The sequence below is a fragment of the Psammomys obesus genome, unplaced genomic scaffold, assembly GCF_907164565.1.
Source record: "Psammomys obesus unplaced genomic scaffold, mPsaObe1.curated_primary_1811, whole genome shotgun sequence".
In the NCBI taxonomy this organism is placed as follows: domain Eukaryota; kingdom Metazoa; phylum Chordata; class Mammalia; order Rodentia; family Muridae; genus Psammomys; species Psammomys obesus.
The window spans coordinates 641954-669453 of NW_026590675.1; the positions used below are offsets into that span (position 1 = coordinate 641954).

Below are 27500 nucleotides of genomic sequence, written 5' to 3' on the forward strand. Positions count from 1 at the left end.
TTATTATTATTATTATTATTATTATTATTATTATTATTATTATTATTTACAATTTATTCACTTTGTGTCCTGGCTGTAGCCCCCTCCCTCATCTCCCAGTCCTACCCTTCCACCTCCTTCCCTCCTAGTCCACTGATAGGGGGGTTCCTTTTCCCCTACTATCTGACCCTAGCTTATCAGGTCTCATCAGGACTGTCTGAATCCTCTTTCTCTGTGGCTTAGTAAGGCTACCCCACCAGGGAGAGGTGATTGAAAAGCAGGCAATGGAGTGTCAGAGACAGCTCCTGCTCCACTTACTAGGGAATCCTTAGGGAGACTGAGCAGCTACATCTGAACAGGGACTCGAAGTCCTCTCCATGCATGGTCCTTGGTTGGAGTATCAGTCTCTGCAAACACCCCTGGGCTCAACTTTTTTTACTTTGTTGGTGTTCTTGTGGAGCTCCTGTCTTCTCCAGGTCTTTCTGTCTCCCCTTCTTCCATAAGATTCCCTGAACTCTGCCCAAAGTTTGGCTATGAGTCTCAGCCTCTGCTTTGATACTCTTCTGGGTAGAGTCTTTAAGAGGCCCTCTGTGGTAGGCTCCTGTCCTGTACCCTGTCTTCTTCTGCTTCTGATATCTATCCTGTTTGCCTTTCTGAATGAGGATTAAGCATCTTCCCTAGGGTTCTCCTTGTTTAGCTTCTTTAGGATTGTAGATTTTAGTAAGTTTATCCTCTATTGTAAGGCTAATATCTACTTATAAGTGAGTATATACCATGTGTATCTTTCTTCTTCTGGGTTACCTCACTCAGGATGATCTTTTCTAATTTCCACCATTTGCCTGCAAATTTCATGATTTCCTTATTTTTAATTGCTGAGTAGTATTCCATTATGCAATGTACCACAATTTCTGTATCCATTCCTTGGTTGAGGGACATCTTGGTTGTTTCTAGATTCTTGCTATTATTGATAAAGCTACTATGAACATACTTGGTCATATATCCTTGTATGGTTGAGCATCTTTTGGATATATACCCAGGAGTGGTAGCTGGATCTTGAGGTAGTACTATTTCTAATTTTCTGAGAAAGCGCCAGATTGATTTCCAAAGTGGTTGTACAGGTGTACATTCCTACCAGCCATGGAGGAGGGTTCCCCTTAATCCACATCCTATCCAGCATGTATTGTCACTTCAACATAAAACCAGACACACTAATTTGGTTAGAAGAAAAAGTGGGGAAGACCCTAGAACTCATTGGCACAGGAGACAAATTCCTGAAGAGAACACCAACAGCACAGGCTCTAAGAGCAACAATCAATAAACGGGACCTCATGAAACTGAAAAGCTTCTGTAAAGCAGAAGACACTGTCATCAGAACAAAATGACAGCCTAAAGACTGAGAAAGGATCTTTACCAACCCTACTGCCAACAGAGGACTAATGTCTAGAATATATAAAGAACTCAAGAAGTTAAACACCAACAAACCAAGTAACCCAATTCCAATTAAAAATGGGGTACAGAGTTAAATAGCAGAATATTGAATGGCAAAGAAGCACTTAAATGATCAACATCCTTAGTTTTCCAGGAAATGCAAATCAAAATGTCTCTGAGATTTCACCTTACACCCAGCTTTGTCTTTTTAAAAATATATAATACCACTTAACCACAGACCAAATATGTTGGATAAATATTCAATATTTAATGTAATTATCACTGAGTTCTATTATGAAGGGACATAGCAAAGGTGGTCACATTGTTTTCCATTTTCTGAGTAACAAACATCACATTGAAATTCCCAGGTGACCTACCACTAGGCATCTTGATTAAAGCAGACACACACATACATGCATACCGTAGAGAAGAAAACTTATATACTCTATATCAGGAGAGAAGAGAAGTTTGTATATATAGGAATTGTACTTGTTTGTACAAGTATTTGAAGGCAACTTGAGACAGTGGTCTTGCATGATTTATTCATTATTATTCCATAAAAAAGTCAGGACTCAGTATTCATGGGAATATACACAGAGACTCACAGAGTTTGCCCAAAGCAGAGGAGCACTGATACAGTAAGGTGAAGGGAGCATCAGAACCTTTCCCTTCCTCTGCTTTTCCATTGTATTGCTATTTTCTTTTAACTTGCCTACTACAAGGAGGGTTAGATGTGGTGAAGGAAGGCATTGATGGCTTTGTACCTCTTACACTCTTATAGCCTGAAGGAAGCTGAGGATTGACCATCTGAATTATTCTTAATATTAGAACTTAATTCGATTCATTTAAAATTAAAAGAAAGAAAAAGTGTATTTCTCCAACCCTTGCAGAGTTTCAGACACTGTCCTACTCTATAGAAGCTGAAAGATCATGAGCTCATCAGTGTCTAAGAAGCTGGCTGGTGACTTCCTTTCTGTTTTCTTCTCCGTCTTCACCTTTCCTCTCTCTTTTATGCTGGTGCATTTGAACATCTTCCTCTTGAAGTCATGTTCAAATTCTTGTACTCCAGGTCTCAAAATAAACCCTCCTCAAAATGTAACAGTTGAAGTTGTATTTTAATATATATCTAGAAGATTATTTTGTTTTAGTTGGCATTCATTTGGAGAAAGACTTCACATAGCTATGTTAGTAATAATACAGTCTTTTGGGGAGGGTCACTTAATTTTTTTTTCAAGTTTACCTACAGAAGTTAGAAAAGGGTATCCAATCCCCTACAACTGGAGTTACAGAGTGTTTTGAACCACTGTATGGGTTCTGGGAATCAAACCTGGATCTTCTGGAAGGGTAACCAGTGTTCTTGATTGCTAAGCTATCTCTCCAGCTGCAGGGTAGTTAGTTTTAAAAGTCAATATAAACATACAATTTTGGTAATACTAATCCTGATATGGGCAGCCAAGTTAGAACATGGGTGAGCTCAAGGACAAATACTTTTTGCTAAGAGAACCGTTGATGACCAGGCCTGTTGTCGTAACACTAAGTGCAGCAGTAAAATGGAGAGTCATCATTTCATACTACGGATGGTTAAAATGGATTGGCTATTTGGCCACCTTGAATCATAGGGCTTTTTTGTGTTTGTGTTAGGTTTGTGGTCAATTAATAGTATCTTAGTCATCCCCAAAGATGATTAATCCCCCCAAAATTAATAAAAACTATCTTGTTTTAAGTGGCTTTTTTTCCTTGATGATAGCTTGATGTCCAGCATGAGGAAATGTAAATCTCTCTGCTGGCTTCTAATATACAAGGCCTTCTGAGAGTGTTCCTAGGGAAGAAGGGTTGATTAGGTAGAGACTTCTTGTTCTTAGGAAATTAGTGGCCTACTCCAGTCTCATTTTCTGCTTTCCCGGAGGAACACTTGGTGACAGTACTTAGAGAAGAAAGTCAAATTCTTTAGTTTTATTACATAAAACATCAAATGAGAAGCTAAAGAGAATCTTGTTCAAGAAGCATTTCCTAAGCTTCAGAGTCAAATCAGAAGCAGGCAGTATGTAAGCAAATGAACTGTTATGTCTAAAATCATCTCTGCACCCAAGTGAAAGCATGCCACTAGATGAGTGAAATGTTAAATAGATTCAGAGGCTCGGTACAACATTCCAAGCAAGGTCAAGACATCTGTGGAGGTAAAACAAATGCATTTTCTTTGAATTTGTTTCAGTTACATATGAAAACATATTAAAATACAACATTTATACTTCTTCCAACTTAGAAATTGGTAAGAGAATGTACCTATTTAATCATTGCTTTTGAGAGTAATAGCATAATGAACACAATGTCAGGATGTAACAACTGAGATTCTTATTTATTGTTATATGCTTATACATAATACTTTTTGCTTGTCACTCTAACCCTCTTCCAAATTTCTGTGTTTTACAGCTTGGTAGAGTGTGCCATGTAGTTTGATAAGTTATGCTTACTAATCCATACTTATGAAAACAAACTTACTCATCACAAAGAAACTTTGAAAAACTTCATAAAACAGATTGCTGGGTACCACCCCCAGAGAGCCTGATTCAACATATAGGATAAAGCTGTAAACTTGGCATCTCTAACAAATATAAATTTATGTGCTCTGACCTATGTACTGAATATTAAGGCACAGTGCTCTATTCATTCATCCCATTTATAGTATCATATAGAGTAGAGTAGTTTCACTAACCTACAAACCTTCTTTGCTTCACCTATTTGAAAAAAAAAAGACTTTGAAAGTGTAGTTAAGTGAAATCTGCAATAACAAGAAAGTCTGACTGAGTAATGAGTGGATAATGAGATTATTTTGTGCCTGTCAAGGTAGTTGTATATCTGTAATTTCAGCACTTGGGAGACTGAGGCGGGAAGATTACAAATTGGAAGCCAGCCTGAGCTATGTAGTGAGTTCCAAGACAGGCTAGGCTGCTATGGCAAAATAACAATATGCTGTAAAACTAGGGGGTCTTTTTCTAAGCAAACCTTAGCAAGCATTACCATCTAGTCTGCTGTAGCATTGTTCTGTATGTAAGAAGAGTGTAAATTCCTGAAACTGAGGCCACTTTTCTATGTCACATTATATTGTTTTGTTATAGTTTCAGACTGAGCTAAGAGGGATGATTGAATAACAAACATGATTTTACATTCAATCCATATTAGGGGATAGGAGCTCTTTAGAGGTCTGAATCTCCAAATATGAAAGGAAATATTTTAGTATTGAGTTAACCATTTAATATCCTTAAACTGGATTCAGCAACAAAAGTTTATTTTAGGCACTTTGGGACAAAGATCTTCACAGGATCTATAATCTTATTCAAATTACTTTTCAAATTACCTTTTGTCAGCTGCAGAGATCCAGCCCTCTGATTTAATTCATGGATCCACAACTGAAGATTCTCATGAAATTGGTTGGAGGAAATGGTGATCAATAGTACCAAGTTGTCAAAAAGCTAACCATCATAAGAACAATAAACATATTTTAAAAATTGGAAGAGAAAGAAAAAAAACATTACTTGTAGATTGCTTGAAACCTGGAAAACCCAGTGAAATTTATCATAAAAGATAAAATATATATTAAGAATAGTAGTTATAAAATTAATTTTAGATCAGTAGTTTTTATCTATACAAACAATAACCAGTTAGAAAGTGTAACAGAAGAAATTTCATGTTTACTAAAACATATTAAATGTCAAGGAATATATTTAAATGCTAAATGTGAAGAAAACTTTCAAATGCTAAAGAAGGACTTAGAAGATTTTAGAAAAATCTGAAAGTGCACTTTTGGTTTGTTGGAACTGTAAGGCATTTTATAAGCTTACCTATTAAATATTAATTTATAAGTTTACTAAAGATTCCTCAGTTTTTTAAAAACATCGCAATTTTTGTACAAAATTTAGACAATGAAAATGACCTATGAAAACTACTATAGGAGTTTAGGGTGGTTATTTTCCCCCATGAGTATTTAATGATTTAAATACAATTGCTATAGAATAGTTCAGAAAATTAGATCCAAAATTAAAACCAATAGTTTACAAGGGAATGTCTCATACCAGTAGATAACAATCATCTGAAAGACATGTAATTGAATGTTCTCCTTCCTCCTTCAGGTTAGAAAAGGATGCTATAAAAGTGATACTAACTGTACAGCTGGGAAGTCTTTTTCAGAACAGATGACTGTCTAGAACAGTTTCAGGATCACAACAGATTTTTAGACTCCCTGCTTGTCACATGCATATCCCCAAAACATTTCCTGTTATAGTAGTACATCCATCATGATTGGTGAATGTGTGGAGATTGGCACATTGTTGTTCATAGGGTGCTTTATAGCTCATTCTTGGTATTACACATTTTGTGTAAGCAAATGTACAATAGCATGTATTAGTCATTGTATCATACGGAGTAGTTTCATGGCTTAAAAACTCCTCTCTCATCACTTACTTGAGAACATTTTGAAACAATAAAACATTCAGAATCTAAAAAGAGAGAAACATTAGTAAACTTGACTAAATTTAAAAGAACTGTATTGACTGGAGAGATGGCTGAGCAGTAAAGAACACTGGATGCTCTTCCAGAGAACTTAGCTTCTAGAGATCTCAGCTTGCACATGACACCTCCTAACTGGAACTCTAGTTCCAGGAGATCTGATGCCCTCCTCTGGCCTCCATAGCACTAGGCACATGTGTGATGCACAGAGATACATGCAGCAAAACACCCATACACATAAAATCATAAGTAGTAGAATTTCTGTGTTGCATATGTATATATGCACATGCATGCCGTAAAGTTCAATAAATTATGAGCAACAAACAGTACAACAACAAATAGTGGCAGATTTCCTTCATATAAAGTACTTTCTCCCTTCATGATGGATTGTAAACTGTGAGATTAAATAAACCATTTCCTCTCTGAAAAAATAAAGTACCCTTTCAAATCAAGGAGAAAAGGTAAAGTAGGGGGAAATGGGCAAAAGACAGGAACAAGCAACTCTTAGGCAAATCTGTATGCACTTATAGGGTATTACCTTTATATGGAAAAAGCAGGCTTTATATCAGTATATGTAACACACTTGTATTTTTCTCTTTTTATTTTTTGAGATTGGGTCTTATGCATGCCAGTTTTTGCATTCCTGGTTATTGAACTCTTGATTTCTTGCATGGTAGGTGACTTTAAAATATCAGGAAGCTGTAGTTATACTTTTGTATCACATCTGAGTTTGGAGCAACCACATTACAAGTACCCAAGAGCTGCATACAGCTCAAGTGTCTGATGTATTGAGCATCATGTTAGAAAATGTAAAGAAAAGAACACTGGGCTGGAAATTCAGTCTACACACCATGCATCAGTACAAGTAATTGACTTTGGGGGGCTTCATTTTCCTTACATGTACAACATTGAGGTAGAGCTCTGAAGTATCCTCCACTTGTAAAATTTAGGGTTTAAATACATGATTTCATGTTACTTGTCAAAAATATGTTAACTGTGGTCACTTCTCTTAGACACTGTATTTTAAAACCCTCCTTTAAAATACTTTTATTTTGAGAGGGGTGCATTTCGTATTTTAGAGATGATTATATTTATAGAGTATATCTTTGTTGCTTTCTTCAGATTGTTACTAAGCCACACACTTGGTATAAACCATTTAGAATCAGTCAATTCTATTGGTAGAATTAAGTCTGATTTGAGGCTTTGCTAATTCATACACTGCCTGGAAAACTTGAGAGAGTTACAATAGCCACATAAGCAGTATGTAGTGAGAAAAAAAGTAAATATTGAAGGAGAAAGAAATTTGGAGAGACTATTCCTAAGTATAATTCTGTTAATAAAGTGCATTGTTCAGAAAATCATCTTAAACAGTAGAGAGAAAATGAGAGTAATGCAGAGCAGTGATTCTGAACCCTGTCTGCATATTAGCATCTCTCAGGGGCTTTTTAAAACCCCAGTACCCATTGTGAATGTCACTGGTGATTCTCAAAGTGAAGTCTGCAGATCATCATCAGCAGTAACATCTGGAAACTTGATAAAGATGCTGATTCTCAGGCCCCACCCTAACCCTCAATCAGAAGCCCTGGAGATGGTACCCAGCCACCAGTGTTAATGCTTCTTTTGGGATTCCAGTGTGCAGCCAGAGTTTCAAATTGAAGAAGAATATGTGTCAGGCAGGTTTCCTGTTAAATGCAAGCTACCATCTTACAGGGGTCATTGGGACTGAACTGAAGAAGAAATACAATCCACTTGCTAGGTATTTTTCATTTCTGATATAGGGGTTTGAGTAATTTATTAATGTTATAGGAGGCTAGCTGTTAACATTCCTTTTAGAAAAGTCCTAAACAAATCGATGTCAAGAAGTATCCTAATCAGTTGGCCAAAAGGGGAAAATAACCCCACTGAAGTAGAGACCATTAAAGGTTGAGAAGAAGGCAGGTATACTAGATAATTATTACAACTGAAGGGATTCTGAACAGATTATAAAGCATTTTATTTGTAACTATGTGTATCTTAAAGGATTAAAGTGTTACAGTGATTTTAAACCATTTTATCATCCATAAGTTCTATTTTACCAAAAATTACAAAAGGCTTGTTTGCCCCTTATTTGATGTTAAAGGGTACATTTTTTTTTTTTTAACATTTAGACTTTTGGTGGAGGGGCATTTTATAGAGATACCATGAATTTAAAACTAATCAAGAAAATAAAATACACATTTTCAAAATGTGAAAAGGCAGTCCCTGCCTGAGAAAGATGTAATGTGTACCATCTTTTTGATTTCTATTCCTCAAAAAAAAAAAAAAAAAAAATCACAGTACCTCTAATTTCCAAAGCATAGTCTGAAGAATGTACATTGTGATTTTTCCAAGCTAAATCTTAGATATGTAGAGATTTTCAGCCCTGACAAAATAAGAATAGAACCATTATAGTATCCGATTCATTTGATTTTTCAAAAGTTAGGGGAAATATGCAGATCTTTTCAGAGATTCTCATTTGATTCCTCCTCATTAGGAGGCAGCAGATGAAGGAAAGCGGGCTGGGCTGTGTTCAGAAAACATCTGCAGCTGCTTATCTCTAGAGATCTCGGCAGTGGGACTTCTGCAAACCTTTGCTGTGTGTATTTTTTTTCTTGTCTCTGAATACTACATTTTACACGAGAAAGTCCGTTTTGATAATTTCCAAAAAGTGGGCATTATAATAGAATGTGTGCCTCTTGGGGGAAAAAAAAACCAAAAAAACAAAAAACACTGCTTCTTTACTACAGAAACCAAACCTGTCTCTCATATCTGACTTTAAAACATTCTGATATAACTTTTACAGCTACGTTTATTAGTGAAAAGATTATATTGCTAAATGTAAAACTGCTTATCTACTGAAAATTGTATTTTGATTTTTACATTAATTCCTGAGTAGTTAGCTTATATTTTAGATTGTTTTGTGAATTGGGAATCTCTGTGAGTATAAAATGGTTTTCAAACCATTGGTGATATTGCTGAACATCTTCCATAAATAGAAAACATACAAATTTTAACAGCTTTTTGGGGACAATACTACAGTTAATAATTTCTTTACAATAAAAAAATGTTTTTTCTTTATTAACATCATTTTCTCACCTTATGTTCTGGCATTTAAATCATGAAACTTCATCTCGGCATGTAGACTTACCTTGTGTTGTCAAGAGGACAGAAGTGGCTTTTCTGTAAAGCTAAATAGTTTGTACTTTATTGTCTGCTACGAAACAGCTGCTGAAACCAGGAAAATGCCATCTCATCATTGGGCCTGGGGTGTCCAAAAGAGGCAGGAAAACAAATGACTGGAGCTCCCTGTCTGCCCTGGCACTCTCCTTCTTTCTCTCGTTTTCATGGCTGTGAAGAGCAGGAGAACAATATTCTGCAATTAAGGATTCCATTAAGTTGAAGAAAAGAGCAAATGGGGGATGTTTGTTCTCCAAGCTGAAAAAATTTGCCTGGGGTGGAAGGGGGGGTCAGTGGTAGTGGTATAGAGAGAGGTGGGTGGAGAGACGAAGTCAGGGCTGTTTGTTGAATATACTGTTAAGGACTGTTACCATCCTAATTAATCAAGTTAGAAATTACAGCTGTAGTCGGTTTCCCCCCAATTCTTGTTATCAATTTTCTTCTCTTTTGAGACAAAGCAAATATAAATTTTGTGTTCATTTGTCATTCGTTCTTTGACTTCAGCATCTCTGAAAATAACAATGTAGCACAAAAGCCCAGTATTTACCTAGTTGTAATGTGGGTTGCCATGGTGTTTTGCAAATTATTGCAATTATGTTCACCATGCGAGTCGCCCTTGGTAACTGGCGAAAAAACTGATAATCCTGTTTTGAACAAAAGGTCAAATTGCTGAATAGAAAGTCTTGATTAACTAAAAGATGTACAAAGTGGAATTATTTCCTACCATTCAGAAATAGTTCTTGATCGGGTTTGGGGGAGGGGGCGAGTAAGTACATCTGATTACTGAAGTACAAAGCATTGAAAGGATGTTGTCTTGAGCCTTTCATGTAGTCTTAATGGTGGCTTTTTTGTCAAATTTACCCATTTGTGGCATTGAAAGAGGCAGCTGCATTTAAGCTGGAGAGATGGTGCTTTTTCAAGAGTTCAGTGCATGGAAAGTTCTCAGCAGTATCTGCAGTTTACTAGTAGCCCTAGTCTATTAAAACTGATGTGCCGCATTTGAGCCCATTGCTCTGAGTACTTGTGAACCCCTCTGGCTGATGATCTAATAAAGTGCTCTTACTGGACAATCTCTGATCAGCTACTTAAAAAAGGAGGCTGGGGGAAGGGGTGAGTAGGAGAAGTCGTACAGGCAGTCAGTCCTGGTTCGGGCCAGAAGAGAAGAAAGTGGCTAAACTGAAAGGGTTATCAGCATGGTGATCTGTACTGAGGTTTTGCCATGGCTTTTCAGTTCTGTCCTCCAAATCTCTTGAGCAGAGATCACATTTTTTCCCCTCTTTGGAAGAAATCTTTATTTCAGTTAACATTGAATGAGAGATTGGGAATGCCATTTTTGAAATATTGGAGTCCACCTTGATATGTGTTTCTTAGATTTGTGGATATCCAGAAAGTATGTAATCCCATGTTTCTGTAAAACCCAAAGTTTTTCATGTTACAGCCAAAGGTCAGATGGACTTCATCTCTTTTGACTGTCATAGACCATCTGTGGAAAGTGAATTTGGAGGGAGGGATTCTTTTTCTGTAATGACTACCTGAAAAATCACTTCTCAAAACTTTTGAAAGTGTGTGAAAGCAAAGCAAACCTTAACAAGTTTGTGGGTTTACATTCTGCATCACCTAGCAACCCCCTGGCTCAGCCAGATCTCTTGTCTTCCCTTAGTTCTGTTTACAGACTATTCAAACAGCCCTTCGAGACCACAAAAGATATTCAGTTTCATTAGTACCATTCTCAAGAAGAAAATAATTAAAGTTAAATGAACAAACATTGCCTGGTGGTGGTGTGAATTCCATTCTGATTTTTATGAGACAACTGCATAGATGATTCAGTTTTAACATTTGTTATTTGGTACCCAACGACACATTGCATTAAGCTATGCTAACAAATATGTATCTACAAACAACAAAAACAAAAAAAAATCAAAGTAACTTAGCTGTACTTGAGCAAAGAAAATTTCTGTAGTGAGGAACTATGCCTGCTCTTCTGATTGAAATTTTTTAATTCTTGCCCAGAGACATCTGGGTTGATCTGTGTTCACACTGGATCCAGGCTGGGAAGAGGGCATGGGGAACAAGGCACCTCTCTTAAAACTGATTTATTATCCACCTTTAGAGACCAGTCGTAAGGAAATGTATTCAGATCATATTATATGAGAGATTATCTATTTTATTGAATGGCTTAATGTAATGAATGATGCTAATGCTTCCAAAACATGTCCTGTCATTTTTTGTTTAAGAACTGCTTATATAATTAAATTGACTTCTTTTTGAAACCTTAGCATTAGTAGGAAAACATTTTTGTCTTGTTCAACCCCCATGAGCATATTCTTTGCAAATTCATCTTGACAATAACCAAACATGTAATGCTTAGAATATTTTTTAGGTGTGTCAGTATAAAAAAAAAAAAACTTGCCAAAATTTTTTTTTGGCAATTTTTTTCCATTGTCAACAACCGTTTTTAGGTTTTTAAATTAATATGTTTTTTTTGTTTGTTTGTTTGTTTAAAAAAAAACAAAAAAGGAAACAAATAATACAGAAGAGATGTAAAGATAACTGATACTGGCATAGTTCCTTCCAGTTATTTTTTCTCCTCTGTGCACCTGGTGATGAAACTGAGCCTTGTGCTTGCTTTTGAAGTTTGTTTTTTTGAATGCAAACCTATGGTAGTTTTTTTTTTTTTTTTTTTAAGAGTGATGACTTGAAATGATGATAGAAATAATAAACAATTTCTCTTCGTATTTCATTCACTAAAGCATTAATGTAAGCACTAGAGTGGCCATTTTACCATCTCACTACATTTGAGTCTTTCCTCCTTTTCCTTGTTGAAATGACTATATATATGCCTTAACCTGTTATGTCCATTTATAACCGTGTTAGGGAGCCAGACACTCAACACAGTTGGAATATTACATCCCCAAGTCACTTGCAGCTTCACATGGGGGGAGGAAGTCTTTTGTGAAAAGATTTGTGATACAATAGAGATGAATGGAATGTGGAGAGGCAAATGCTTTCAGTTTTTCATGTAAAGTGAAAGCAGGGTAGCTATGAAATCTTGTATTCTTATTATTTGTATTTTGTTAGATCTCTAACATCCACAGTACATGACTGGGTTGTATGAGCTCTTTGTGCTGTGTTGACAGTTGACAGACAAAGCAAAATTATTCCTGAAGGAAGGTACTGTATACTTAGTTGTGACCTATTATAACCTATGAATGTAGCTTGCTTTTGAGTTGAATGAATAGGGAGAGTATTTTATAGAATAGGCTTGAATATACTAAGAGTGATTTTTTTGAGTGATTTTTTTTTTAGCTACCCATACAGAGAGATACATGTCCTTTCCTGAACTACCCCCTCACCATGTAACTTTCCATATAAAGTCATTTTAAGTATATTTTCTCCACTTGCTAGCATGGCGACAATTTTAACTGTTCTAGTATTGTACTATAGTGGTAAAATACAATTGCTGGCAATTGTTGGCTTTCTGTGCTCACACTATAGCCATAAAAGATGGCTTACACAGTGCTCTTTAACCTACATCAGGTACGTCTTCTGATGTTCAAACTCTGATTGCAAATTAAAATAGCAAGACTATAGTATTGCATTTGATATGTGGTCTAGGTTGCTAATTTATCATATAATATACAATTGCTGAGGTTGGAATTTGACCACTTGTGCTCTTCTATGTGTTTAAATGAGGACCACTGTTTGCATGTAACCTATCATAACAGTTTGGGAGTGCTCCATTATCCTTTCAGCAAACTGATGACAGAGTCTGGCCCTTGCAAAAATGATAAGATCAATAAGTTTCAAATAACTTGAATGAAATGATATGACTGTTCATTTAAAGAGATGTCCAACTTAAAATCTAGTTTAAGGATATTTAAAATTCTTATATTGACTGACATGATACTTTCCACTTCTGTGGTTTTTTTTTTTTTTATAATTTTAAAATATTTTGTATAAAGTTTGGTAAGTAATTTATATATGTATTTTTTCTGGTTTGCCCTTTCATCTCCTAGTGTGGCATTTTTCTTTGAGAGTTAATATTCACTCTTTGACACGTTAGCCTGCTGCAGTGTGGAATATTTAACTTTAAAAGCAAATTTATGTTCCTGTTAAAACTTCCCTTGAAGATCTTAGGGAAAATTTTCCCCAGTTTTAGGTGCAAATGTGGATCAAAAAGCAAATTGTTTTTTGTTTGTTTGTCTTATATTTCTAGAAATCCCAAATCACAACATGTCATTCTTCAAAAGCAGCTGTAGGCCCATACTGTGCACTGTCTATAAGAAGACCCTTTTTCAATCCACTGGGCATAATTCTATGATAGAAAAATATTGCCTGTAAGGGAACCCCAGAAATATATAAATGTCTTTGGGTGAAAAGAGAATACGATGTTCTCTGAGTGTGAATAATTTAGGAAGAAGGGTGGTTGATGAATGTTAACAAAACTAATAATGATATGATAGATTTTGAAAGAATGTGCAGGCTGGGAGTCCTTGCCCTGTGGCTGTTTCCACATACTGGTTGAGAACTGTTATGATTTAGACTAACTATGATTTAGAACACCTTACTCTAAATCATAACGTGTTCATCATGGCAGAACTGTCTCTTAAATCTCTGTGAATCCTAAAGTAAAGCAAAGACCCTGTCTTCTTTTGCCATTAACTTCATATTAAGTATAGCTTTGGTTCAAAAAAAAATTTCTCACTTATGTTGACCCTATTGGTGTCAATATTTTCCACTCAAATCGAAAGCAGTTCCCTTTTAATCTTGATTATCATTTATCCATTACTATAGCTCTCTGCTTGTTTTATCCCTTCCTCTCTCCCCTTCTCTTGTCTCCTTACCTCTCCTCTTCTCTCTTCTCCCTTCCCCTTTCTGTCTGTCTCTCTGTTTATCTGTGTAGTGGTTTGAGTCTCAGAGAGATTCACCTGCCTGTGCCCCCTGAATGCTGAAATTAAAAGTATGTATCACCACACTCAGCCTTAGTTCTCCACTTTTTAATGACACTTAGACAATGACCAGGCTCTATTTCATGTAGGTTGTTTTTAAGGGGGGAGGTGTTGAGACAGGGTTTGTTTGTGTAGCCTTGGCTGCTCTGGACTCACTTTGTAGACCAGGCTGGCCTCAAACTCTCAGAGGTCCACCTACCTCTGCCTCCCCGGTGCTGGGATTACAAGCGTGCACCACCGAAAATAGTATACTCTTAAAAGTGCATTGTCAACTGTAACTTAACAGTGATGCTCCTCAGTGCATTTGTGATGTTGTTGTTTTGGCTAGGTTTGGGTTTTGTTTTGTTTTTGTTGATCCTTTGAACAATAGTAATAAGTATTACTTTTGTTTTATAGATGAGGAAACAGGTTCAGAGAAAGATTTGGTAGGTTTGGCCACTTACACAAAATTATTCACTAATATGTGGGAGTACAGTGTTTCATGGAGTGAGCCTGTGCACTGGAGACTAGCAAGATAACTACTAAACTCAAACCTGGTTATGCTTCAGGGGCTGACAAGTGAACAAGGTAAAATAATACGCTTAAAGGACACCGTGAGCCAGTGTGTGTTCATAGTCCAATGAGATAAAGGGAGAAGTCCAGTGGGTTGGGAAAATTTTATGGAAGAATTGGATTTTTATTTAAGCAATAGACATTTTAGGGAGGGATTTTATGACATGGAATGTCAAGGTGAAGATAATCAAAACGAAGTAAGAATAGTGGGAAAGGAAATCCAGTGGAGCAAAGAGTATTTGTTGAGATTGAGAAAGCAGGGAACAGGATGTTGTAAAGATTTTGAAAGCAGACTGATGAATTTACTTGTCAGTGGCGAGATGATATGGGATAGAGAGCCCTGGAGAACTATACTTGGCCAATTTTTTTAGTGAGCAGCTTAAAAATCTTCATTTTGGTGAGTCTGATGGTAACGGGGTTGTGGATGAAAAGACCACTGTGACAAAATAGGTGACTGGCTGGTAACAGAAGAATCCAGTGTGTATATTAAATTCAAAGGAGGGTAAGAGCTGCTTTGAATTTTCTCTTGTGAATTTCAAGTGCAGCCCTTATAGCATTTCATACATGTGTTCCTCTGTGTTTTTATTTTATTGCTCCTATTTATTACAAGAAAGTTTTTGAAGGCCCATATGTACCACATTTCTACATCTGAGTGAGCTCTATATCTGTGAATCCTAAAAATACTAATGTTCACAAGTGAGTAACAGTTTGTTTTAGGTCCAGCTATCAAGGATGCCTCAGTTACAGGTGGAAAATGATCTCAATTTAGCATGTGCAGACAGAAGTCACTTTAATTGAGACCTCAGAAATATAATTTAGCAATCAAAACTGATCAGTATTTGGCACAATTTGGTACACAATGATTTTAAGAATAGTGATGCTGAGATTAAACAACAGGTGCTAGAGCTTTGCACGTTAAGGCAAATGTTTGTTTTGCTATTAGACAGCCTGACTTTACCTCCTTTGACCCTTTGATTTATAAATATGATTTAGACAGGCAGCTTGAGAATGTGATGCCTCTATTCCTATTGGTTATAACAATTTGAATGTAGCATTACACCATAATATTTGGTTTTAGAGTGTTTCCTTGAAAAAATTCTTTTCTTTGATTTGGCTTCCAAGGAAATTATTCAAAACAAATTTCTTCTCCTATTGGCGTCTCAACAGATTCTTGGGCTGTATATGTTATTTCACGGGAAAGAAAAAATGTTTAGTTTTGTCTTTGTAAATGATAATTTAAAGTAAGATCACAAGATCTTAACTTTTTTGGTTTTATTTGCTATGTTTTTGTTGCTCCTTACAAATAAAATTCACTCTGATCTTGTAGTGGACAGTTTATCCCATCTTGGAATTTTTTCAAAGTCCTGGAATATTTTTTTTTAATTTTAATTTTATTTTTTTCTTCACAATTTATTCATTATGTATCCCAATTGAAGGCCTCTACCTCAACTTTCCCCAGTCCCACCCTCCCTCTCTTTTCCCCCATCCCCTTCCCCTAGTCCACTGAAAGGGGGAGTTCTCCACTATTGCCATCAGCCCATAACTTATCAAGTCTCATCAGGACTTGATAAGGATATTCTTCCTCTGTGGCCTGACAAGGCTGCATGGCCAGTGGCAAGTGATCAAAGAACAGTTCATGACAGAAGCAGCTCCTCACTCATGGATTCACATGGAGACGAGCTGCCAATTGGCAGAGATCATCCTGAGTGAGGTAACCCAGAAACAGAAAGACAGGCTTGGTATACACTCACTTATAAACAGATATTAGCTGTATAATATAAGATAGCCATCTAAAGACCTAAAGAAGCTAACCACAAAGGAGGACCCTAGGGATGCTTAAATTTCATTCAGAATCACAAACAGGATAGACACCAGAAGTGGTAGAAGAGAGGAAATAGGATGGGAACTTACTATAGAGAGATCCACCAAACAGGGATCAAAGCAGAAGCTGAGACTCAAGGCCAAACTTTGGGCACGGTGCAGTGAGTCTTATGGAAGAAGAGAGGGGTGGGAATGGAGGGAAATGGAGGGGACAGGAACCCCACAAGGAGACCGGCAAAGCTGAAGGATCTGAGCCCAGGGGGTCCTGCAGAGATTGATGCACCAGTAGAGGACCATGCAAGGAGAGAACCTAGACCTCCTGCTCAGATGTGGAATCCAAAATTTAAACATAGCATTGTTGCTTAACATTTCTTGAGGGAATGAAGTCTTAGCTGAAATGTACTAGGTAAAATTATATTGAAACAAAGCATATATTGAAAACAGGGGCTTGGTTCCCACATAAAACAATTTTGTTTAAAATATATCAGGTCCAAACGTTTAATTATCAAACGAGGCATAAAGAGTTACCTGCTTCTGATATTTTCTTCACTACCAGTTTTCTTCACACAGTTATCAGCTTGTTTAATTTCTGTGCATAATAGCAGTAGTTTTTGTTGTCATTTGTAAAGCGAGATTAACAGATAGTAAGTACAAACAAACCCAAATAAGCACTGAATAGAGAGGTGACAAAGAAAGAAAGACCTCTTTAATGTTAATTATAACTGGTAGGAAGTCTAGACAAATTATATTATCTGCTTTCTATATGATTTGAAAAGACTGTTAGTAACTCTGTCAGAAGTGGAGTTAGGTCTTTGCTTTTAACAGGTAAAATGACAATTTAGCATCTTGTTGGTTGGCAGCTCACTTGGTGAATCATGAAGCAGTAGTACCATGATGGAATCAAGTGTTTAAAACATCTGAAAGGGACTTGAGGTTTTTGAACATTGTATTTTATAAATTGAAAAACAAATTCCTGTGCTTGCTATCATGCCTATAATCCCTGCACCCAGAGGACAGAGACAGGAAAGACAGAGAGAGAGAGAGAGAGATAGGTAGGTAGATAGATAGACGGATGGATGAATGGACAGACGGATAGATACATAGAGATACATAGATAGACAGATAATAGTTTATTATTATTTAATGACTAAGTTGTGTTCTAATACTTAATGAACTCTTACCTGAGAACATTATACTGAGATAGGTGTGATGCCACTCTGCTTACATTTCTGCTACTTTAGAGGTTAAGGCAGGAGGATTATGAGTTTAAGATCAGACTGGGCTGCATAACACAAGCCCCAACCCACATCTTAAAATAAAAAACTATTGTAGGTCTTACGTATTTGCTGTTTTTTTTTCTTATTTTGTTAAAATTTTGTGAATTATAGCTTTCTAAGATTATTATAAGTAAAGAGCATAAGGTCTCAAATATATCCCTTCTCTATACTGAACTGCTGTTACTCTGTGCCAAGTATGCTTTCCTATTTAAATTATAGTTTTCTTCAAGTCTGTTGAATTTAACAGTTTCCCATGGTATTTAATAAAACTCTAGGAACATCAGATATTTCATAAGAATTTGTTTTATATTTTCCACCCAAAAAGTTCAAATTATGATTTAAAATAGTTTAGCTTTGAATGTGTAGTCTTCTACTGGGTTTTGGTTGAAGTACCCTCCCCAACGGATGGAAAATTGGGTGGACTTGGAAAAGTTTGAGACAGTGATTATGTTCAAAACAATACACAACTGTCAAAGATCTAAGAATTAATTCATCTAGGATACTGAATGAAGGTAGGAGTAAAACTTTCTCTGAATATATTGACAAGATAATTTTTTATTCTGTAAAGGTAGCGGGTTTTTTTTGTTTTGTTTTGTTTTAGTAGGTTGTAAAATTGTACTTTACTTTGTTTGAAAGCCATAAATGGAGCTAGAAGAACCAGTTCTTGGTGATTTCCTTTAAATTTGTTTGTACCTACTTTTAAGCAGGAATGAGATCAAGCAGCAGAGCGCTGAGTTAGGGCATCTCTAAGATTTGGAATAAACACATGGAAATGCCATGATGTATATTGCTTTTATCAAGGGGGCAAGACAAGCTGCCGAAACGAAATGTGTTTATATATGTTACTTATCCCTTTCTTAACCAAACCATACACTGACTCTAGCCTCTATTCTTTAGTATGTGTTGTTCTTTCTTTCCAAGTTGTTTTTCTTTCATTTTCCATGGACCAAACTTATGGTTATTCTTCAAGTTCGAAATTATTATCTCTCAGAAAGCCCCAAGCCTTATATGGTAGCAAGGTACCTCTCTACTTAGAATCTTACAGGAAAGGACACTATGAGAAAAGGGAACATACCTTGCTTACTTATATGCCATAGCACCTCACCTTACTTGGCTTGTGTGTACTGTGCCTCTGTGCAGTGCATGCAGTACCAAAGCCTGCAAGCCTTTAGGGCTTCAGCATGAACTTCTAGGGTTTGCTCAACTCTATTTGTGATAGCCTGTCTTTCTATTTCATATTTACAGGGCAGAGAAATAGGCAATGGCTACTTCAAAGCTCTGAAAAATACTGCTTATTCAAAGTTGTCCTTGAAAATAAAGAAACCAGTTTTATGCCTCCAGAGAACACTTATAGAAGAAACTTTTAATTTAAAATCTAATAATTGTTAGCATTATTTAAGCATTTCTTCTATGCCAAGAGTACTTGTAACTACTTTAAGTGTGTTACATCACTACAGCAGTCCTATAGGTATTGTTGACATAGTCATTTTATAGAGAAGGAAACTGAGTATACTTACATAACTAGTCAGTGATCGCTCAGCTACTGTGAAGGTCACTCATTTCTATATAATTGGTATGATGGTCTTAACTAAAACCCTTTGATTTATAGTTTGTGCATAATAGTAGTTTTATTGGGATATTCTGATGTGTAAGGGGTCATAGTTCCTTTAAGGAAAGGGAGAATATTCATGAGAATTCCTCTTGGTTTTTTAAATTTTTATTTTTTTTTTTACTTTATATATGGGAATGTTTTGTCTGTATAGCATGTTTATAGTACCCAGAGGCCAGAAGAGGGTGTAGGATACCCTGGAACTGGAGTTTACAGATATGGTTGTAAGGACCTGCCATGTGGGTGCTGGAATCAGACTGTTGTCTCTGGAAGAATAGCCAGTGTGCCTAACCATTGATCCATTGCTCCAGCCCCATGTTTTTCCTAACTTTTAAGTTTGGAGCATACATCTAATTAGTATATCCAAAAAGGTAGGTAACTAAGCTATTTTGAAATCTCTAAGGAAGGTCGGGATAAAATGCCTTGCTGATCAATGGTGATTATAAAGCCAAATTTTTCTTTATTGTCTCTCCAGGGCTGGTTGATATGTGAGGAGCCAACTTGTTGCAATCGCATTCGACGACTTCCCCTTCATTTCTCCCAAAATGGACCTCTTTGTCCAGGCTGTATGAAAGCTGTACTTAGACCAGAGGTAACTATCTCCTAATGCCAAAGTACTATTCAGGAGGCAGTGGAGGATTGTTTGTCCATCCTTTAGCTATGGGAAGTGTAGCTATGGGAAGCATATCTAAAGGATAAACATTCCTCTATTACACTCATACATTTTTTTCTTCAGTATACATAATTCAAGAAAATGCATACTTATTTTTTCACATACTTTAAGCAATGTCATATTTATATCAAGGGGAAACTAATTAATTCTTAGGATTTACTCATGTTTCATAAGGATTACAACTTCATAATTACAAAAGAGATGCTCCTTTTTAGAAACTGCTGGTATCTTTAGACTTGATACAATCCCATTTTGTAAGAAGCAAAAAATCTCCCAAAACTGTACTTTAAAGGGTTAGTCTTGTGGTGGGTTTCTCGTCTTTGCAGCATTAAATTGTTTATGGGTATCTTCATTGATCATTGGTTCTTGTGCAAATCTTACCTGTGGGATAACGCATATTACCATTAGTGTCTACGTAACTATTATTAAACCAGCCAAACTAAAACTGAAGTCTTCTAGGAACTTGCAGTGTGATGACATGCAATCCACTTCACAGAATATATTTTATTTTCAAACTTTATATATGCATTTGCAGGGATTTTATTGAGTAGATGAAAATTGGCAACCTATTACTTATTTTTTAATGCAAAAGCACCATTCTATTCCCAGTTGTTTTATGTAAAATATTTTTTTCTGAAAAAGATGATATACAACCTAATTTTAGGAAAATTTTTATTGTATTGTCTATTTCTCTGTTCTTTTGCATATCTATGTAATTTTGACAGTCACAATGAAGATGTGCTTTGTAGTTATTAAGCATTTTTCTATGTGGCTACTTCATTCATTACATACAATTTAACCACACTTCTCACTGTTAGGCTACTTTTCAATAGCTCTATACTTAAATTTTTATAATGAGTATTTTTCCACTTAAATGATTTTTTTCTTTATCTCAGTTGTTTCATTAGGGTATTGTCAAAGTGCCTAAGTAAATAGAGTAATGATTCAAATTGGCATGTAGCTTTCCTGATGGCTATCCTAGTTTTTACTGTATACCAATACCTTTTGAGTATGCTGGGTTGTTGGTTGTTTGGTTTGGTTTTGTTTTGTTTTCTGAGACAGGGTTTCTTTGTGTAGCCCTGGCTGTCCTGGAACTTGCTCTGTAGACCAGGCTGGCCTTTAACTTAGATCCACGAGCCTCTGCCTCCCCAGTGCTGGGATTAAAGGCATTTGCCTCTACCACCCAGCTGAGTATACTGGTTTTAATACAACCTTTCACATATTTGGACATTACCAATAACTTATTTTTAAATAACTGAATAAATATTAAATGTTCCTTGACTTTGTAAAACTTTGATAATTAGCAAATATGTAGTTTTTTTTTTAAATGGCAGAGTTAGCTGTCCTAATGAATTATATTTACGACAGTCTCAAGACTTAGATTAACAGGTAAATAAACAGAACAAAGATGTATGTATGTAGAGCACCCCATTAATCTAGCTGTAGAACAGTGGTTCTCAACATTCCTAATGGTTCAACCCTTTAGTTCAGTTCCTCAAATTGTGATGACCATAAAAGTATTTTGTTGTTACTTCATTGCTGTAATTTTGCTATGGGTCATAATGTAAATATGCAACTCCTGGGGTTGTGACCCATGTGGTGAAAACCATTGCTGTAAGGAAAATTGTCCTGCTTCGTGAACTGATTTTGCTTTTGAGATTGAAAATATCTAACTCATCAACTTAAGTTCAATGAATTGGATTGTTTCTTAGAAATTTAGCTAATTTTATGCTTCAACTCATGGCAAGAAAAGGGAAAAAAAAGAAATATGACTTTATGGATCATTAAGCTTCTGATAAACATTGGTGGTATTGCTGGTAGTAATTTAATATACTAGCTTATCTTATAATTTATTGTCCTTTTTAAATGATCCAACAAAAGCATTTTGAAGTGACTTGCTGTTTTTTTTTGTTTTTTTTTTTTTATATTCTACCTTTCTCCAAACCATGACATTTTAAGCAGATGTTTACCACAGGCTAAGCTACTTATCCCCAGGAGAAGCTTTGGTAGATTGACTGCTGAGACATAACCCTATGGAATTACTGTTTCAGAGTGTCCTGGTTAGTGAAACTGTCCTTAGCTTTTCCTGACAGGGGCCTTGAAAGTGGAACTCAGCTCATTTTTCTGGACTCCATTTGAATTGCTGGTGATAACTTGGGAAAGTAATACTTGCGAGGTTTTGGGACTTTTCTACTAGGAATAAAAATATTAATCTTTCCAGAGACACCCAAGAACAGCATCACTGCAGTTTCTACAGGTTTTCCAAAGTCTCTATTTTACAAGAGTTTATGCTCATTTCATCAGGTGTGGTAGCACATACCTTTAATCCCCCACTCAGGAGGCAGAGGCAGGAAAATCTCTGAGTTTGAGAACAGCCTGGTCTACAGAGTGAGTTCTAGGACAGTCAGGGCCATACAGAGAAACCCTGTCTTAAAGCCTTCACCCTTAAAAATAGAGAAGCGAAAAGATTATGTTCATCTACTTCTTAACCTCTCACTTGCTGAGTCTCGATTATATCTTTTATTTAATAATTATTCCAGGTGTAATGGTGCATGCTTGTAATCCCAGCATTTAGGTGTCTGAGGCAAGACTGCCATGAGTTTGAGGCTAGCCTGTTCTATAAAATGAGATTCTCTTCTCAAAATGTCATAGAAAGTAAAATTAACCTCTGTGTTTTCTTTGAGGAATGACTACTGAGAAAGCTATCATTAAACTATTTCCTTTATCAAACAGCCAGTCTATTGATTCCAAGGAACCAGGATTAAGGCTGAAAAATGACCAGATCTCATGGTGTTAATCTATGGATTCTTATAGTTTTGAGTGTGTTTGGTGACCATGATAACATAAAATTCCATAGCTCTCAGTATGATCTTTTTGCCACAGTTTTATTCCCTGTTCTGTCAGGATTGAGGTAAAATTTAATTGAAAAGGAAAATACCCTGGTTAGCCCACCAGCCTCAGAGGGGTTGTTACAAGCTCATGAACACTCAGGCGGCCCTAGTTTAACTTACTGGGTGTCAAAAAAAAGACATAAAGGTGGGAAAGGGATCTGTAGAGAAGAGGTAGAGTAGGAAGAGTAGGTGGGAAATAAAAAAAATGAGTAAGAGTAATCAGAATGCATCATATAGTTCACAAAATTGCCAAAAAAATTAATTAATAAAAATTTAAATATGTAGCTGAAAAAAGTTTTATTAAATATTTACAATATTCCCATAAAATTTGCTCCATGTTGGAGACATTTATAGATGTTCTTCATTTTCTTATTTATGAATGAATGAATGGATAAAGGAAATGTGGTATGTTTGCACAGTGAGGTTTTATTTAGCTACACAGAAGAGTGAAGTAGTATAATTTGTATGAAAATATGTGGATCCGGGGAGTATCATGTTAAGTGAAATAAATACATATTTCATATTTTTCCTATATAGAGACTTTAGATTTAAGAATACCACAGAGAGGATGAGGTACATCTGTATAAATAAAAACTGCATTGTAGACGTTGTGGAAATGTCACAATAAAATCTATTGTTTTATACACATACTACTAAAAAGTTAGAATGTATTTTAAAATAGATAGTATGAAATTGTTATCTGTGGACAAAAAGAAAGTGTCATTTATAAATTGAACAAATCACAGTCTATTTCTAGCACTAAGCTAGAAATATTTGTAGTGGAGACTTCAGATAGGCTCAAGTTTGTTGTTAAATACTAGAAATTTGTTGTGCCCAGTCTCATCCTAACCTAGCCTTTTAGTCCTGGGTTACAGTTGACTTGAATACTTTCCATAATTGACTTGCAATATGTAAGCTGGCTTTCCATAAGACTCATATTGCCTGAGTAATGAGCAAGAAAAAAAAAAAAAAACCCAAAACCGGGGGCAGTTTTGTTCCCAGGGCTTTGGATATGTCCTTTCTCTCTTCTTGGATACATTAAAATATATTTTCGTATCCTTAAAATTGCTTTGGACTCATGGGAATTTAATGGTATACAATTTGTTGCTTATTAAAAATATGTGAATCTTCTCTGCTTTAAATGGCTTTAAATTCTGTAGTGAAGAGTTTCATACACATTTATATTACTAAATAATGCCATCCTCCTCCTTTGTGCCCTAGCTTGGGCCTATCTAAATTAAATGACAAATATTTTAATAAAGACGTGGTTTGGTTTGGGGCTTTTTATCATGGCCAGTGTGCACAGATAAAGACTAAACCACAGGAGATTCTGTATTATATACTTAAACAAAAACAAGCTTAAGTTCAAAAGAATAATTTAGTCTGTCACCATCAGTATCATATATAATTTCTGTTCTTCCAGTGAGGAAGGAAATTATGAACTCAAGGTCATCTGAAGGCCTATATCATAACTTCACAATAACTATGCCTAAGCAAATTGTTTTGATGAATAAGAGGTGGATGAAGATTGCTACCAATATACTTGGGCAGCATTATTTTGCTATATAAGAAAAAAGTAGGTCTCTGAAGGCATCATGTATTCAATGGGCATGGGGCAAAGGACCTTAGAGCTGTGGTGGGAAATCTGAAACGTTGCCACCAAGGCATTGTTGATGTTCCAGTAGAGAAAGACTTTCCTGTGGCAGGCCATTTTAGAATTTTATAATTTTGATGTGCTTAAACAAAGAGATTGATGAATTCTGATTCTAGAATTCTTTCAGTCTCAACACTTTACTTACTTAAACCCAGATAGATTATTCATCTATTCATCTGTTAACAGACATCATTTCGGTTTACTTTTAAAGTTCTTTTTTTTTTTTGAAAGATATATTTATGTATTATTCATACAGTATTCCATCCGCATGTGTGTGTACAGGCCAGAAGAGGGCACCAGATCTCATTATAGATGGTTGTGAGCCACCATGTGGTTGCTGGGAATTGAACTCAGGACCTTTGGAAGAGCAGCCAGTGCTCTTAACCCCCAAGCCACCTCTCCAGCTCTAAAGTTTTATTTTTTATTAAGTAAAAAAAAAAGGTCATTCATATACTCTTAGTTGTGTGTGACCCATGGTTCACTTTTAGTCTTATTTCCAAAGGTGGTACTGTGTGAATCTAGACTGATTTTTCTGTGTTCCTGTTTTTAGTAACTACTTATTCAGCACTTGTCTTATGCTCATTCTTAAGAGTTTGTAAATGGGGTGTTCAACAATATGTTCAGCACTCTAAGTACTCTTTCTGGTCGCTGTACAGGGCAGAAGAGACCTGCCAGTAATTACCACCTTTTCTGGATAAATCTAACTGGGATGTATTAATGTCACTGCTAGGTTGTGTTCTATGATTTTTTTTTTTTTTTTAGAACCAAGCAGTTTATATAGACCTCAATATACGGCTCTTAATTGGTAGTGTATTATTAACAAAAGTACCACAAACTGGATGGCTTAAAATGGGATTTGGGATGGAAGTGTATATAGTCCTCATTAGTAAGATGCTTACACAGCATATGCAAGATCATGGCTTGGCAATTTCTAGTATCACAAAACAATAACAGAAATCTCAGATGTATATTGCCTTAGTATTCCAGATGTCAGAAGTCTAAATATAGCTCTCTTCACAGCCATCCTCCTAAACTTGATAGGGCAGAATCCCTTCTTGTCTCTTCTGGCATTTGATAATCTTTGATTTCCTTTGGCTCTGTGCATATTTTACTCTAATCTGTGCTTCTTTTTTCACATGGCCATCTTCTCTCTATGTGTCTCTTGTCTCCTTTCTTCTTAAGGACACCAGCAATATTGTATTAGAGACTGCATTAATTCATTCCAATTTCTTCTTAACTTGATTTTTTTTTTAACCAAGATTGTATTTGGAAATAAAGCTTATTTATGGATAATGGAGTTTAGGACTCCTGCATATGTTTTTGAGGGACATATTTTTACCCATAACATTTAGAAATTGTATTGCACTAAAGGTAATGGAAACAAAAACTAACCGTGTCTTAAAGGGAACAGACATTTAATTCTCAATCTAAGATATTATATGTTTTTAAACACATAATAGAAACTCAGTTATGAGCAATTCATGATTCTCCTATGATTCTTCCTTCTCTTCATCCTCTTTAAACAGCAGCACCTACCTGCTATCTTCAATGTCACAGCACAGTTCAGCAAGGCTATACAAACTTGATCAAGACATCACAGGGTAGAAATGTGAAGAAAAGACTGACAAGTCAAAAACATGTGCCGTATATGAGACTGGAGAGATGTTCAATGATTAATAGCTTAATGCTGTTCCAAAGGACCCTAATTCAGTTCTTAGCATCCACATCAGGCAACTCACTCCTGCCTGTGACTCCAGATGGAGGAGATCTGACACACTCTTCTTGTCTCTGTGGTCATCTATCGCACACACATTATATACATGAATAAAAATAAATAAATCTTTTAAAAATGTGCCTCCTAGCCAAATTAGTTCTTTAAGCAACCTGTGGAAGTCTTGTTCAACATACCTGTTTATATATCATTCCAGAAATTAGCTTTTTGTTATTAAAGAGGAAAAGAGCATATTGGGTATTGGAGACCAATCAACATTGTGTGTAACAAATAATTTTCAACAAACTTTGCAAAATCTCTCAGCCCATCACTGTCCCCATTGTGGATAGTATGGATCCTGATTCTGCTATAGTCACAGTGTTTTGGTTTTGAGAATTCTGATGTTGTAATTACCTTCCTTCCTTTTATCTTTTCTAAAATATTGATTAACATGTTGAAGTGTGTTTATGCACATACCAGTGGAGTGACACCTTCTTTCAGGTAGATACTGCCCCATTTTCATCAGCATCCTTTGTGTAGAAATGTTCTGCCCATGACTAATTATATTTGCTTCTAACTTGTAATTGTCCTCAAGGATTTTGCTCAAAGGTTTCTCCTTAGGAAAATCTATCATTTTGATCAGATGCTGATGGTGTTATGATTTTGTAATTATGTTGGCCTTGGACTGAGAAATCATGGACTCTCTCCTTTTTGACTGGTCATTTCAGCAACATTTTAAAGAGAATGAGTCATCTTTTACTCATTTTACTCTCTAGAATCAAGTTGCTCAAGAGGATGAGTCATAAACTTTAATACATATATAATGTAAATTGTGCTGGTAAGAACATGTTTGACTCTGTTGTAATGATCCTGGTCAGGGTCTTGACTAAGTATCACTCCTACTCTTAGTACTTAGTCATAAAATGTGGTGTATTTTGCTGACTCACGTCAACTAATTAGAACTACGAGAGTCGACCCCCACAAAAAGAAAAGAAGCTGTAGTGTGAAAACTTATGCAAAATTTTGATCTCTCATACTAGAAAGAAGTGGGAAAATCATCCTTCCCACAAAGCAGAAGATCCAGATGCTGCTTTGAGTAGGCCTATATTCTAATGGAGGAGGTAGAGAGATCCAAATTCCCCACACTCTAGTGGTCAAAGGGAACAATTGACAGCAACAGCTTTGTGATCTTAGAGCTCCTAATCAATAAGGTGGAAAGGACAATGGATAGATGAAAGAATCACTATTACACTACAGC

General features: G+C 35.9%; 1 protein-coding gene across 1 annotated transcript in view; it reads left to right on the forward strand.

The window, feature by feature from the left end:
* The window catches only part of Pola1 (DNA polymerase alpha 1, catalytic subunit), a 297318-nt gene that overhangs the window by 179120 nt on the left and 90698 nt on the right, over nt 1-27500 (forward strand). The window contains exon 35 of the mRNA XM_055608252.1: nt 19789-19905. Coding sequence (XP_055464227.1) covers nt 19789-19905 — 117 coding nt within the window. The remainder of the gene's footprint in view (nt 1-19788; nt 19906-27500) is intronic.